Below are 16,600 nucleotides of genomic sequence, written 5' to 3'. Positions count from 1 at the left end.
TGTTTTTTTTTTTTATTTCAAACTTAGATGCTACAAGATAAATTGCACAAATTCAAATAACCGATTTTAATAGCGGATATCTACAATTAAAAATGACACAAGCCCCCGGACAACGACCGACTACGACGCACGGTGTTCCTACTTCGATTGCAACCTTCCTATAATATACATAAATGAAGATGAAGATACTTCTATAGTATCATGGAAGATAATAATTCTCGCTCTAATGAAAGATCTCTTTTATAGGTAAGGTAAGGCCTTCTATGTAAGAAGCAGCACGTTTCTATAGTGTCCTTATAGCTAGCCTAGCTTTTCTCCATAGTATAGAGAATCCAATGAGGCAGCACACCGCACATGTAATTACTATAAACGCAAAGCAGGAAGAAGAATTTCTCTTCTGCTTTGGTTGCTTTTAATATAATATCATAGGCTGACTAGGTTGCCACATGCATCCCGCTGTGAAATTGACAACTGCAACACCTTTCTTGCTACAGCAGCAGCAACGTAGCAAGCACCAGCAGCAACAACATCAGAATCCCGCATCCAGCTTCCAGCACCCAGTACGTAAGAACAACAGCAAGAAAACCATTGGCCAATGGTCACTTGGGTTGAACTAATAACGAACTAGCTGGCATTCATTATTATCGTATAGGCCTGTCTCCCCGTTGTTGAAGTTGGAGACGCGTTCCTATATACCTAGCCTAACCTACGCCACGCTACGATATAGCTATTCATCTGCATTTCTATCAGTCATCCTATCTTCCATCATCTATTCAAGTTGGCTCTTCATCTGGATAACGTCGTCGTCGTATAGTCGTTGTTGTCATTGCCTATCTGTCCATTGAGTGAAGATGGGGCATGTCCGTCCGAGGCTCTGGCGATGGCCATGGCGCTCGCCGCACAACCAGAAATCTTACCAACTGGGTTACAAGCCATCATCAGAGATATTTTGAATGAGTGAATCCTTCGGTCTCGGTCGTTGTCGTTGTTGTCTACGTCGAGATTTGGTTTTGTTTCGTTTTTATCATCGGATCACATCATAATATACATTTTCATCCGCATCTGCCGGTTTGATGATGACGACGACGGACGAGGACGACAAGAGGATAGGAAGAATAAGAGATTCAGGAACCGGCCGGCATCAGAAGTTGTTCTTTTGCAAAATAGTCATCTTCATAGGCCAATACTGAGAATCGAAAGAGAACTTTGTGACTTTGACTGACACAAATCAATCCTATATTGAGGGGAAATAATTTATTATATTCGCTGACACAAACGTCGAAATTACATGCATTACAACAAGATCTGAAACTTGAGGGCTGGATGACCGAAAGACAACGTATTAGTGGTGTGCACCTGACATCTCAAGTCGTCCTCGCTCGACATTGACTTGGGCTCTACTAATATACATCAGAAGATAGGCAAAACTATAAGATTTGTATTCTTTGATTGAAATCTTGAGACAAGCAGGTGGTTCTTGTATATCTGACAGTTGTCTATTTCTTTTTTTATCAAAACATCAAACAAAACGAATATTTAAGGTTTTTTTTTTCTTGCATAAAAAAGCCATATGATAATTTGAGATTTTGTTAAAGTAGCCATTTTAAATTTAATCGAAGTGTAACGTCGTCCTTGAGAAAACAAACATCAAGAGATTTAATTCGGTGGAACGCGTCTAATTCAACATGTTTTGACATAAATCGAATGTTTTATGAACACATCCAAAAACAAAATTCTTGTTAGAAAATAACTTCAAACATTAATACAAAATTTACTCATACGCAAAACGTAATGAACTGTAAAAAAAATCCTTTGTTAATTTTCTTTATAAAAGTCTAAATTTCATTTCAAAGTTGTGTTAAATAGTGACAGTTCTATGAAGTAAATTTGAGATAAAAGCACTTTCGATATAATGTGCAAGATATCCTTATTTCATAAGTAAATGGTTAAGATATAGAGAGACGCATATTATTATAGAATTCGTGTGTCAATAACATTTTCATACGCCTGTCAATATGTTCTTTATATAGTTAAATTTTATTTGACAGCTTTGAATAAAAGGTAAAAGGAAAGCCAAGCAATTGACACGTTTCTCAATTCTCAAACGATATGATTGGTGTAATAAAAATTGATATACATACAAATATTATGCACTCAATATTCCTTTAACATAGAAAAGGAGACATTTACACATTAGGATAGGGTCAATATACGAGTACACGAAATGACACTCTATTGTGAATGTTTTAATGGCAGTTATTCACATTGTGTAACTTTACATGAGTGTTAAAATAAAAGTTTAAAATATAAGTTTTTATCTTAAATTTCAAATTTTGTTGACAGCTAGATAGTTCTTTGACTTTATTTTATTGCAAATTTTCTCATAAAATGATTTTCGTTAGGTGCCATTTCATAGTAAGTTCTATTTTTCAACAAAAGCGTTTAAATATCGTTAAAGAAAGAAAATGTCAAAGAACTGTCACAACTCTTTCTCTAAACACAACATCAAACGAAGCTATTGCCTTCTTAGGTTCGTTCAAATGCCACGATGAGTTCAATTCAATTTTTAACCGATAGAAAATTAGTGTTTATTCTATATTCGTGTCAGACGAATATCACGATTACAAAGTTTGTATTTCTAACGTCAATGGGATGTCAAACTAATTTTTTTTCTACTTCATGTAGAAATATAAAAATTCTAATTGCGAAATGTTAGAATCTTCTATTTTATTGAGATTGTCATTTGACTTTCAATTTAAAAAAGATTTAAACTGTCAGTGTATGATATAAATTAGTAGTCATATGTATTGTTTTGATCTGTCAAAATAGTTCTTTGTTTTTGTTTGTTTCTTGCTAATTTTAGCAAAGAAATATCTTTTACTCATTGTGGTAGATTTTAGCAACGCTGAATCATTTGTCCATTATACAAATTTACAGTTACATATTAATATTTTGCTTTAATTTTGACATTTTAATTTTGATAACTCTACAAGAATTTAAGTTTTATAAATACATATCTGTTGAGTGATATTTCAAGATAATGAAATCTGACAACTCAAAACTATCTTATATCATTTTTTCTATGACATGTGTCATGTGTTCATTGATTCAGCTTAGTTCACAATAACCATGAATTAATACAAGCTTTGAAATTAGGTCTTAAATTAGTACTTATAATAGCAAACTTACCTTTGGGCATCTATCATCTTCTATGTAACTTATCACAAAATTGACAGCTTAACTATTTCGCTTGATTAGATACTCAAATGTTGTCAGATGACATCGTTTTACAATATCTTATCTGTACTCATCGTTCAAATATAACAATATGTATTTATTATTCAGTAATAAAATATTTTATTATATGTATAACAAACAAACAATGAATATTAACAAATTGAATCCATTTTCCCCTCACATCACATAATGGCGACAATGTTGCGAGAGTGTCAAACAAACAGTAGCAAGTTGATCTAATTGAGTATCATCATCACCCATCTTATATTTCATCTAGAAATTCAATACGAATAGAGAGCATCTAACAAACATGTGTATTTGTCAATAAACAATACACACCTAGTAGGTAGTAAAGGTACTAAATGATTGTTTTTTATTGCAACTCTGACAAACCAAACCAAACCACCACCGATGGCGATGACAACCTAGAAATGTCAAAAATTCACACAAATGACGACATTGTGCAAAAACATGATTCAATTAGGAGAAAATGTAGTAAAAAAATCCAAAAACAATGTCTAACGAAGACAATAATATTAAATTACTCTCGCAGTGTCTCAGTGGATAAAATATCATTTTCTACCCAACAGTTTTTTAACCGTGCAACATTCAGCATAACACGCATTCATCCAACCGAAGCCAATTTGACGAGTCTGTAATAGAAATATGTATTTGCTCTGCCAGCTGACAGAATTACCCCCCGTCCGTGAGTTTTGTTTCTTCATCTCATTCGAATCGAAAACAAAAATAATATATAAAAACATCGTTGGGCAGTATACTTTAATGTGAGTGCGTTCAGAGGAGTACAGTGGCAGCTGTCAGTCAGTAAATATGAAATACACATTCGTTAAACACTTCGCATGGACCCAGCCAGCGAGTAGGCATGAGTTTTTGCACTTCGTTTATGATATCAAATCTCCTCGAACTGCAAAAATTACCACCATTAATGTAACAATCTCTTCTCTTGGCCAACTAATGCAAGCGCAAGACACCATAGTCACAGAGTACAGAGACAGAAACGAAGAAGTTTCATGGCCTTGCCTCTAATACTGACGTTCATGTATTTGACGGTTCTGGCTTTCAACTTTGATGGATCGCTTTCAGGTGTAGAGTTGGCTGGATAGACTTATTGCTCTGTGGTTATAAATGATGATCATTATAATAATGCAGTTGGAATATTACGGCTTTCAGAATTGTAAAGAACAGACTCTATGACGTTTAAGTGTCAAACTTGAAGTTTTTGACTAATTAAATCTACGATTGTGTCCCGTACATCGTTTTTAACCGGTTTTTCTTACATTGCATCGTGTTTTATACCTATAAATACATTAAGATAGAAAACTTAAGAATTGCATGGCTCCGGCTAGCCACAGTCTCAATTGACGAGTCAACTTTACCACACTTGGATTAATTTATAGGTTTGCAAAGACGAATGACATTTGTAGACTACGTGTAAAATTAATAGATGACTGTTGCTGATATGTAGAAGATTTTTCTTAAACTGCGTTTCTGGGATAGTGTTTGGAAATGTAATTAATTTTGAAGTAGTATAAAATGTATAAGATTCTTTTTCTTCTTTTTTTATTTAAGTTGTTTATGCGATGCGTACTCGATAAATAAGGTAGCACTTAAAGTTGAGAGAATGAGGTACTTTCATGAGGGGTATTAAATTAATTTATTCTGACATTTAAATGAAGATGCTTGTAATTAATTGGTATAATCATTTATTGCCTCAATGGGCGAATGAGAGGCATGAATAAGGTGAAGAATTTTTAAAAATGTAGTCTACAAGACAAGAATGATGTTTTTTGAATTATCGTAATAAATTAAAATTATTAGTTATACAAAATCAATTAAGATTTATATTTTTGTAAAAAAAAAAAAAACAGTATAAATAGTGAAAGCGAAAAAAAATATATTGACGTTTAAGGGTTTGCATTTCGTGCGAATCTAGATTGATTTATTCAGCTATGAATATTTAAGTAACGTTGAACGCACCCATTCTGTTTTTGGGTTCGTTCAGATGTAGGTATATTAGATGTGTTCGATTTGATTTTATAATATTTTTAATTAAACTTAAAAACTCCACATAATGTGTCAATTTATTGCTATACACAAGTGAAATGTGATCTGTCAGAGTTATTTAGTCATTTGTGAAAGGAAGTTATTACTCCTTGCAAGTCTTTATTCTTTTACTCAACTTCATTATATAAAATAACTCAGACAGCAATATAGGTAACTTCTTTTTTTTATTGGTACAATAAACAACCACTGATATACGATAATGAACTCATCTAACGTTCGTTGACACCTGTCAAAAGTAATTTGTTCACGGCTTTCAAAATGATATTGACACTACATAATCGTATTCAACACACAACAAGAATTTATACACAATACCAACATCTAGAAAAGGATAATAATGAATATATCTATCAAGTCCATCAAGGAAATGCAATAAAAACAAAACAAAAAAAGTCTTGAGTTCTATTCGCACCTCTTTTACACGTTGACATCTGTCATCTAACTCTTCAAAGTGTGTTGTTGTCTTGTGTGTGCTGTGCAAGTGGCACATTAAAAGAATGAATCAAACGTCGTTGTCGTCGTCGTTGTTGCTCTTCAAACAATATCATCATTTCAAGTCATTCCATTTCTTACACTATTCAATGTTTTATCAGTGACATTTATCTATGACTTCAAGAGAAAATTCTATGAGACGAAATCTTTTAACCAAAGCCGCAAACTGAAGGCTTAAACTATATTTACGCTAGAAAAGAACCAAAGAATGAACACTGATACGTCGAGTCGTCGTCGAGGCTTAGCAGCACAGATGTGGTATATATTCATGTAGAATCTGTATGTACATCGGTTGACTAATGACAGACCGCAAAGAGAAAACCACATGCCGGCGATAAAACTAGACATCGCAAAGACTGAGGGGGAGACCTCAGGACCGCGATATATGCTCACAAATGATGATTACGAAAATGACTACGTTCCACGGCCATATGGCATTGATCACAGCAAACAGGGCAACTCACGCTGAGGCTCAGGCTCTAGCTCGGGCTCTGGTTCACGGTCTAGCCATAGTTCGATCGCAGCTCGCATCAGAGCAGAGCAACACAGCAGTGGTAGAGGATATAGACGCGAAGCGATGACAGCGAAGACTTAAGATCTCTTGTCTAACTTTAATGGTCCAACGACTTGGCGATTGTCGTTGCCTATATATTTAAATGGTATCCACAACAAAAGATGACAGGATGGTCTCCAGCTCTCTCCCTTTAGCCTGCTGTTTTTATCCGCGCGGTCATAATATAATATTCGCCATTTGCCATTCGCCATTCGCCAACCCCATTTCAGTCTCCCGATTCTGATGTGATGCGATGCGATGATGCCTACAACCAGTGCCATTTCACGAGTTGTGGTTGTGTTTACACGAGATGACTCTGAGGGGTTATTAGTTTGATTGGATATCACAGGTTTCGAATTAAAATTGATTTCATTTAATATTAATTCTTATGTTGGATAATATTCAATTTGGGATCTAAAGCTCTTCCCTTGATATGGTGCGGTTGTCTGTGGTCGCGTCGTTGAATTGTGGCTAAGGCTTCCCACTACCATCATCCATCCTTATTGCAATGCCCATAAAATCCCAACTAATGGCGGGCAATGCGGAAGGATGCTTGTTGTCGTTGTCGTTGTTTGCTGCTCCTGCAGTTAGTCGTCGTCATCGTCGTCGTTGTCGTCGTCTTAGTCTTCGCCGTCATCATGGTTGTCGTCGATCGTCTCAACGCTTCGTCTTCGACAACAGCCCCATCCAAGAACTTTTCTTCTTTATCCTAAGTCTGGAGAATATGACTTCTCTCTGTGTGCGCCTCGAAAAACTATGGCTTCGATATAATTGGTGTTGAGCTATTCTTTTTTAACCTGTTTTGCCTGACTATGTTTGCCTTCTCCAATAAAGAAACCAACGTTCCCGCTTTGATCCAAACTGTTAGAAGTGCGCAAATCCATACGATACTGCTGCACTGGTTGGTATAGCTTAAGTTGGTACTGTTGCTTGGTTTGGTACTGTTGATTTTGTTGATTTTTGGTCGTTGCCGGGAACATTTATTGGACACATTAAATTTTAAGATTATGGCATGTCTTAGAATGGTCATGTGATATCCCCGATAAATAAAAGGGACAATTTAAATAAATTTTCTTTCCGTTTTTGGTATTTTACTGGATTTTATTATACTGGTCTTTTTACTTGTAAGAAAAAACCTATAGAGTTTACTCTTATACAGAGGTGTATATGTCGGACTTTATGGGTGCAGAATGTAACATTGGTTTTGAGATAAATAAATACAAAAAAATGAATTCAATACCAACAAACCAAAAATTGTTAGACTTCTAAGTGGTTTTACGATGCAAATACCTTCTTAATGGAAGATTGTTATAAAATCTGATAATACTCGTATTCATATAATAAAACTCGTTCCATATTTAGAAATTACGTCACCTCTAGCCTGGTGTAGCTGCCACCTTTTTATTGGAATCTAATTGCATTTTATCTCTTTCACGAGATAATAAAATATTATTTCATCACAGAAACACTTAAAGAGATCTTTAAATCAAACTAACCTATTGCCAATTAACACTGAATGCATTCATTTGAAAACCCAAGTCGACGTTTCTTTCGTATTCCTACTTGAAGAAGGAGACAAAATATAATCCAAAAAACTGATTCCAATCGTTTGACATTTCATCTTTGGTAAATTGCTTAGGCCCTGTTTACACCTCTACCTGATCTACTAAAAGCAATGTGGAGTGACTTATACAAGATAAATAACAGATTATTCAAGTGTAACACTTCATGATGTCAAATCAATGACAACATGCATTGCCTCCAGTGCAATAAATATAAATGTTGAGCTTATCAAAAAATTGCAAATTACGTTTTTAAAATCCCTGACCCGTCATCAGTATCGGTTTTTGTTGTGCGTTCAATTACCATCACTTATCTCGTTTCAATAAATTAAAAAAAATAAATATACCTACATACATCATTAATGAAACAAAAGTGTCTGTATGTTTGTATTTATAAAAATAAAGTCTATAAAATGAAAAGTCTCGACCCAACAATAATAATACATATGTATTGTTTTATCAATTATAGTGCCTCCTTATGTCTCCCCTGCACATTTTTATAAAAATTATTGTAGAAACATAAATTTAAAACATAAACAAAAATAAAATCCTGAAAAAGTTTATGTTTGAAAAAAAAAAATCCTACAATTGAAAGCAAATGAGACGTGAAGCAAACAAAAACGCGAAAAAACTTCATCATCCATTAAACAAGGAAAACACACAAACACACCCACGATAGGCGTTAAGAACCGTAGAGTACTTTTTTTGTTTTCAAATCCCCACCACTTTGCCCCAACGCAATCATATTCCTTTTCTCTATTGTTTTCGCAAACTCGAAAACACTCGCTTGCTGTACAATACTTTATGCGTTAATTAAAAAATTCACTTTGGAAATGGAACAATATTTAACGAAATGCCCCAACCACCGCCGCCGACGACAGCGCCACTGACGTATAGACAAAAACAACAACAAAAAGAACTCTCACAAACAATTTAACGGCAGCCATTTATAGAAATGGCGACTTTGACGGTAACGGTGACGGTGACGGTGACGGTGGCATGGTGTCCGTCCGTTATATTTTTGTATGCGAATGCAAAATATAATTAATCGCGATTAAGTGGCTTATGAGCATGAATGCGCGAAATGCCAGATCCACAAGAGATGCAAAATTATTATTATTATTATTATACGCTTCGTTTAGTGTCGTTTGGATTTAAACTCAAATATATTATCAAAACTGACTGGGCAGAACCGGAACCGGGCTGGGAAGGGGACAGATAAAGACAGATAATAATAAAGAGCGTTCTTTTTCTGAGCCTCTCATCAACTCAGTCCAATCCAACAACAGTCATCGTGGATTGCGGTGGTATAATTTAATTTGAATATTCCAAGGCTTATCGCAGGGAGTCATATATCGAATTGAGCTCCCAGGATAACCAACCACTGCCTCAGTTTGAAAAAAAAAATGATATCCAATGGGAAGATAGGTAGGTATACCGACTGCAGTGCACAAGCACATGCTGGGAGCTTGATTTTAACATTCTTTGAAGTTTACCTGCCTGCAGCAGCGGTGTTTATTTGTATATGCATATGAATCCTATTAACGAAAATTAGAACGATGATTGCCCGCTACTGGAATTGATGTTGAATCTGGTTATAAAAATTGCCGTGGTAATCTTCCGTCTCTGGTAATAATAATTAGCGTGAATATGTATGTTATGTTTATCTGGACAAATTGGATTGACTTTGAAACTCGTGTGTTAGATTATAATTTATTTAAACTAAAAACAATGAGTGTTATTGTTAATGAATTGGAACTCTACAAGTAGTAAATGTGTTTTGACAGCTCAGAAGGCAAAGAGCTGTCAAAACTTAACAAACATTTTAAGTATGATTCAAATCAATAGGGTGACAAACTATTAGTTAGTGTCAAACTTAACAAAAAAAATACGTTGGCTGACAAAGTGAAGCCGGGCCTATCAGAAAAAAATTTGCTTCCTTATAAGGATCCGTTAACACTATTTCATAATATTAGCTGAATAATAATAGTAGTAAGGTTATTTGTTAAAATAACATGTCAGAGTCGTAAAGCAGTAATTTACTGATATGTATATCTTTAAAATTTTATTCTACATTTTTTTAAATAATGACATCTGTCAAAAAAACACTGGTTTTGCTTTTCTTTCTTGTCATTAAATAAATCTTCATTATTAAACATTAATCTAGTATTGTATTCAATGTTAATTGGTATTGTTTTTTTTTTCGTTGCAGGCTGAATTAGACGAGACGATAATCGCAGCCCCACCATGCAAACGAGAACCTATAGACATTCCATCGAAAAAAGTCAAGAGTCTCGATGAAACGTCAGCATATCAACTCGACTATCAGCGTTATCAACAGGCACTCATTTACCACTGTGCCCATCAGCAACAGCAGCAGCAGCAACAACAACAACAACAGCGTGGTCAAATGTCAGCGTTTCGTCCTTGGGCGCCGAAGGCGTTTCTTCCATTGCCATATAGTTCTGTAGCAGCCTTGCCATATTTGAGTCAAGAACCACCGGTATTACAAAATCCCGAACGTGTTGTGCGTAATACCGAAAGTGAACGATTTGAACGTACTTATCAGCCGAACGTGGCGCTGGCGCCTCGAAAGAGCATACTCTCTAAAGAGAGGGAAAAGGAAAGAGAACGCGAGAGGGAAAGAGAACGTGAACTTGAACGACAACAAACGCAACACGCCGCCATAACAAATCTATGCGAAGCTGAGCTTCACATCAAACAAGAGCGACCTAGTTCTCCCGATGATATAGCACAATCGCCTGAAGAGATGCGTATGCCATCGCCAACGCCTCTCACTAACAATAAAAGCAATAACAACAACCTCAACAATCGACATCATTCGATGCACTCACCTCAACAACCACCACCGCCATCCGCGCAACTTCATTCACGCCATTTGCACCACACCCCGCCGCAACCAATAAGTCCCGAAGAGTTTTCTGGTTCGAATGAAATCACCTCATCGACATCACCAATTCCCAACAACAATACCAACAATAATGGTCCTTTGAGTAATACATCACCGAGCAGCATTCAACAGCACTTGCAGCATCTGCAGCTGCAACAAACCCTCCACCAACACCATGCTGCTGCACATCAGCCACATCGAATTCACCAACACCTTCAACAAAGCCCTCACCATCCGCACCAATCGCAATCAATAATCGCAACAATCAATCAACACACTAAACTACTAACAACTGCCGACAACAATAACGTTTTATGTTTACCGAGTCGTATTCGCATAAGTAAGAATTTAATAAATCAATCGAACATCGTTCGGTCACCAACACCGCCGCCACTTGCGCCATCTGCTGCCAATCATGAGCAATATACTAATAACAAAAGGCAACATCACCAAATCCAACAACAATCGCCATCGCAATCTTCCGCATCATTGTCTTCCAATTCGCTGTCAGCGCAAGCGACAGGGGCAGCCGTAGCTGCGGCTGTCAACTTGGTAACAGGAGGTGGTGTCAACAATGCTGATGCCACAGGGGTATTAGTCAAACCCCATCCACACCTCAACGGCAGAGTTGTAGGAACAGCGGGCATCATTGGCAACTCGGAGTTCGAACTCTCGACGGACACTGATGATGACAGCTTAAATGGTGAACCCGATAGTCAAAGCAACATTCTGGCTCCTTGGGAACAAGCCGCCGATGCTCTAAAAGACACCCGGCCCAAAGATCGAGAGAAAATATTGCAACTGTTGCAGAAACTCATACACGATAACAACCAAATACGTTTTGATAACCTTCAACTGATAGAAGAGGTGCGAAAGCGGGACGAACAAATCTGTGATCTGCAGCAGGAACTGCAGCATTATCGGCGACAGGCAGCGCTTCTATCGCCCGCCATTGTTCACCAGAAAGTCAACAGTAGTTGCAGTAATAGTAGTACAAGTAGCAATGGCAGCAATAGTAGCAGCAATAGCAACAGCAACAATGGCAGCGTGATTGCCAAAATTGACAGCTGCACCAGTCAAAATGAATTGTCAGAATCAACTCCAACACCAACGGCATCATTAATATATCAACAAGAATCGCAGCTAACTAAAACCGAAAACGATAAAATAAAGGTGCCGTTAAAGAAATCAATGCGTCGTAGTCCCGAAGACACAGTCGTTGTGTTAAATCAAAATGCTGGCAATGCTGATGATTTAATGGCAACGACACCTCCCCAATCGATCGCAAACGAGGTCAAAAGCGAATCCAAACAAATGCCAAATTCAGTGAATACAACGAATGGTGAAGCGCCACCTACATCAAATTCACCGCAATCAGCCTCAGCGTCATCGTCGTCGTCTACAGCACCAACTTCAACGTCTCCGATGGATTCTTGTGATGATGAACCAACACACAAGGATACAAAGCCAATGGTTCCGTCTCCCGCTTTATCCTCCTCATCTACATCATCATCCTCGTCGTCGTTATCAACCTCCACATTAACGCCATCTAGCGGGTTTACTCCTGCCACGATTAAAACGGAGAAATAGCCCTTGAATTTAAAAGTTTATGTTAAGCATACAAGCATAGGCCAACTGATAGATCAATCACAATAATTTTGTATTGTTAAACTTACTCATTTACATATAAAAAAAAGCAACACAAAACAAATAATGAAATGAAATGAAGAAAGTCCCCTTCTCTCATCCCCTTCGTGTAAATTGTTAGAATTTGCTTAGATTTTAAAAATCAGCAGTAAAATAAAAAATATGTTAAATAAACAAAAACAAAACAAAATAACATAAAGATAGTCAACTGTGAGATTTAAATTATAGGACATTAAATTATTTTATTTTTTTTTAAATAAGTATTAGACACAAAACAAAAAAAAAGCTATTTATAGTAAATAATCATATAAGTTGTAAATATGTCTAATAACAAAAATGAGAGTTTATCGTTCGTTTCACAAAATAAAACAAACAAAACGAAATTATAAAATTATAAACAAAAACAAAACAGAAAAAGATGTAGAGCTAGGCCATTGTATAAATTAAATTATATAACTATATTTTTGGTTTAAGCATTTTGTTTCCAACTTAATTTTGATACGACAAATTAATCGTGGATTGAAAAGACAAGAACGACGAATATCTTTCATCATTGACAGAATTGATCAACTTCGATCGGTGTAAAATTCAGATAGAACTGTCACTGTCAAACAGTGGCCATTTTTCTTATTACGATATGTGATCCACTTTGGCCTGTTTATATTTCTGAGAATTTTCTCAGACGGATTGGCAGATCGGGAAAATGAAACATAATCACAATTCATTCTCACTTAACCTACAAATTGCATTTCTGTTAATCCTTTTTGAATTGTACGATACAGAATTCTTGAAGAAGAATCGAATCATAAAAATTCTATTCTTTGATTTCTGACAGCAACAGTGAGAAATTTGTATGAGAAATGTTGTAAAGGATCACTAGCGTAAGTAAAGTGATAAGTTCTGACATCCTTAGAGATTGCAGAAACTAATTCTTTCATTGATAAAACGAAAACAACTAATCAATGTCTGCGAAGGCTTCTAAACGTCAAAAACTCTTGCCTTTGACACTTTCATAGCTTTTCAATTTCAAGAAGAGACTGTTGTTTATTACTTTACTGAAAATTTATATTTTCAATTATGTAAAAAAAATCTAATCAATGAACTTTACTAAAGATGACTTGTTTTTATTGAAAAATTGGGGTTTTATGCTCCTTTTAAGACATTTACCATTTTATGTCATAGTTTTTTATATTTAAAATTGTCATTAAGAGACTCTTTAAACATGAAGGTTGAGGTGAGTTCAATCTTACCCACACTTTCTGTCAAATTACTGTGCGCGTTCAGGCACATATCCAAAAAATTTCCACATTGATTCATATTGCTGTAAGCCCTTAAAATGAAATAGCTTTTGACAGCAAATGTCACAAGGAGATGGAGATATATGATATGTTGAATAGAAAATTTGAACGCTTACATTGGTTCATATTGCTGTAAGCCCTTAAAACGAAATAGCTTTTGACAGCAAATGTCACAAGGAGATGGAGATATATGATATGTTGAATAGAAAATTTGAACGCTTACATTGGTTCTCAAAGCATTGTTTTCTAAACTTCAAAACCAAATAAGATCTGTTCGTGCAATTGATTTTGTAATGCTCTCATTACTTATCAAGCAAACTGAAAAGAACTGCTTTTTTAAAATCAAAACCATACGTCAAAGCGAAGTTTAATTTGTATAAAGTATTGATATTCAAGTTCTTCAAATTTCAATTCCGCATTCCCTGATGTTTGAGCTTAAAAATTCTTAATTTTTTTCCTCTTAACTATTTACACCCAAAATATAACCTATCGGTTTCTCATGTACAAGATTTTTAAAATATCTATAGTCAATTTTCGATTTAAAAATATTTTTTTCTCTTGGAAACCAAAAACAAAAAAAGAACAATTGACCAAGCCTATATACCAAATTAAAGCTAAAAGCAAAAATTAATATTATATTTATATTAAATCTAAAAATGTAAACAAAAAAAACTAAATTAAAGAAAAAACCTTTATTTTTCCTCAAAAATCAGTTTCGTTAAAATATTTCGTTAATTTTTCAATTTATTTTTTTTTTCGTTCTTCAAAAGTTGACCACCTCAGGGATTTTGGCTTTCATATTTAAATTTTAAATAAAAAAACAAAATATAACGTAAATTTTAAACTCTTATTAAAACCAACAATCAAAACACACGAAAACATTGTTTGACGTGAGAAAAGAACAACGTTTTGAAAATAAAAAGTCAGTACAACTCCTTTGTATTTTGTTTAACATACCATGGGATTTGTTTAAAACGAAAACAAAAACGAAATAATTATCAAATAAGACTTTAATCAATTTATTGTTATTAAAAACCAATATTTAAATTTAAAAAACATACAAATATGTGCCAATGTAATTCTCTATTGTTAAAAAAAAAAAAAAAAAAAACAAGTATAAATAATCTATCGCTTCTTTAGCCCCAGAATTTGAATTAGTTTTTCTACCTTACTTGCATCTTGTTATCAACTTTATTCAATTTAATATTTTTTTTTAGTTTTAAGATTATTTTTTTACAATGAAACCAAAGCTTTAAAAAATCTGAATATTAAGATTTATTTTATAATTTAAGTTTAAAAAAAATAATTTTAGTGTTTTTAAAAATACAATAAATAAAAACAATGCATAATACCAGTTAAAAATTTTAAAAATGTATAAAATAAAACAATAAATTAAAAACTAAAAAAAAAAACATATTTGAGGCTTAAAAATCTTCATTAAAACAAACACAATACAAATGTTTAGCAAGATGCAATTTTTGTTTTATTAATAAAGACCCACCAGAAACAGAAAATAAATAGTTTTTATTTCTGTTTTTATCTTTAATTTAAGTTGTAAATACATTTAATACAAAAAACAAGATAAAATCTTAAAGTTCTTAACTAAAAATGAAAATACTTAAAAATATATAAAAACATAAAATGCCACATAAATGTGCAAGTTTAAAAAACTTAAACTTTAGTGTAAACATTTGTAAATTTATCAATAACAAAAATAACAAAAAAAAACATGCTTAAGGTATATATACAATAATTATGTATTGACACTCACTTTTTAAATATCTTCAATTATTATTAAATAAAGAAAAGGTTATTAAGAAAAATAAATGGAACTTCGTTTGAGATATATGTCACAAAGTGACGGCTTTTATAATATTTTTATTTGTTTTTATTTAAGAAACTTCAACAAAATGTAAAAATTTAAAAAAAATATTAGAATTTAGTTTAAATTAAACAAACAAACAAGAATTTATATGCTTTTTGCTTTCAAAATAAATTAAAAAAAAAAATAAATATGTTTTCTTTCTTATAATTAACAAAGTTGCAAAGTAAATAAAACAAACAAAGACATTTAAAAAAAAAAAACAAAAATATTTCTTATAAATAAAATCATTACACTTAAATTTAACAAACAAAACAAAGAGTTATAAAATGATATTTATACATAATATAATCTATGAAACACAAAAATACATTAAACACAAAACCAATTAAAAATAAAAAAATACACCAAAACACACATTAAAAAATTTTTCTTTTTTGTAAAATTATGGAATTCATTCTTTTAAAATTATACAAAATTATAACTAATAACAAACCCAAAATTAATAAAACTCACACAAAATAAAATATATCGAAAGATATATAAAATATATAAATAAATCAGTTATGTATTTAATGTACACACAGTAAAAAATAAAAATAATGTTCGTCTTGTCAAAATAATAAAAAATTTAAAAAACAAACAAAAAAATAGCTTTCTTTCTTTTTCGAAGCAAAATATAAACAAAATGTTTAAAAACATTTTATCGTTAATAGTTCTAATAGTAGTAAACAAAAAACGATTAAAATTTATAAAATAAAATAAAAAAAACATACAACAGATATTTCATTAAAAACAAAAACACAAAATGTTTATATTATATATAAAGCAAAATACAAATCTAAATATATAATTATATATACATATATTATCAGGTACATATTTAAAAAATATTATATATAAATAATATTACCGACAAAAAAGAATAAAGTTATTTTTTGTTTAGTTTTTGTTTTTTTTTTTAATTATTTTTATCATTTCAAATTTGTTGTG

At 33.2% G+C, this 16,600-nt stretch overlaps 1 protein-coding gene across 1 annotated transcript in view; it reads left to right on the top strand.

Annotated features, from left to right (window-relative positions):
• Positions 1 to 13,579, top strand: part of LOC129952788 (myb-like protein Q) — a 275,661-nt gene extending 262,082 nt beyond the window's left edge. The window contains exon 2 of the mRNA XM_056065612.1: positions 10,142 to 13,579. Coding sequence (XP_055921587.1) covers positions 10,142 to 12,430 — 2,289 coding nt within the window. The 3' untranslated portion in view covers positions 12,431 to 13,579. The remainder of the gene's footprint in view (positions 1 to 10,141) is intronic.
• The last annotated feature ends 3,021 nt before the right edge of the window (positions 13,580 to 16,600 follow it).

Source organism: Eupeodes corollae, chromosome 3 (assembly GCF_945859685.1).
Source record: "Eupeodes corollae chromosome 3, idEupCoro1.1, whole genome shotgun sequence".
In the NCBI taxonomy this organism is placed as follows: Eukaryota; Metazoa; Arthropoda; class Insecta; order Diptera; family Syrphidae; genus Eupeodes; species Eupeodes corollae.
This window is presented reverse-complemented; position numbering and strand designations above follow the sequence as displayed.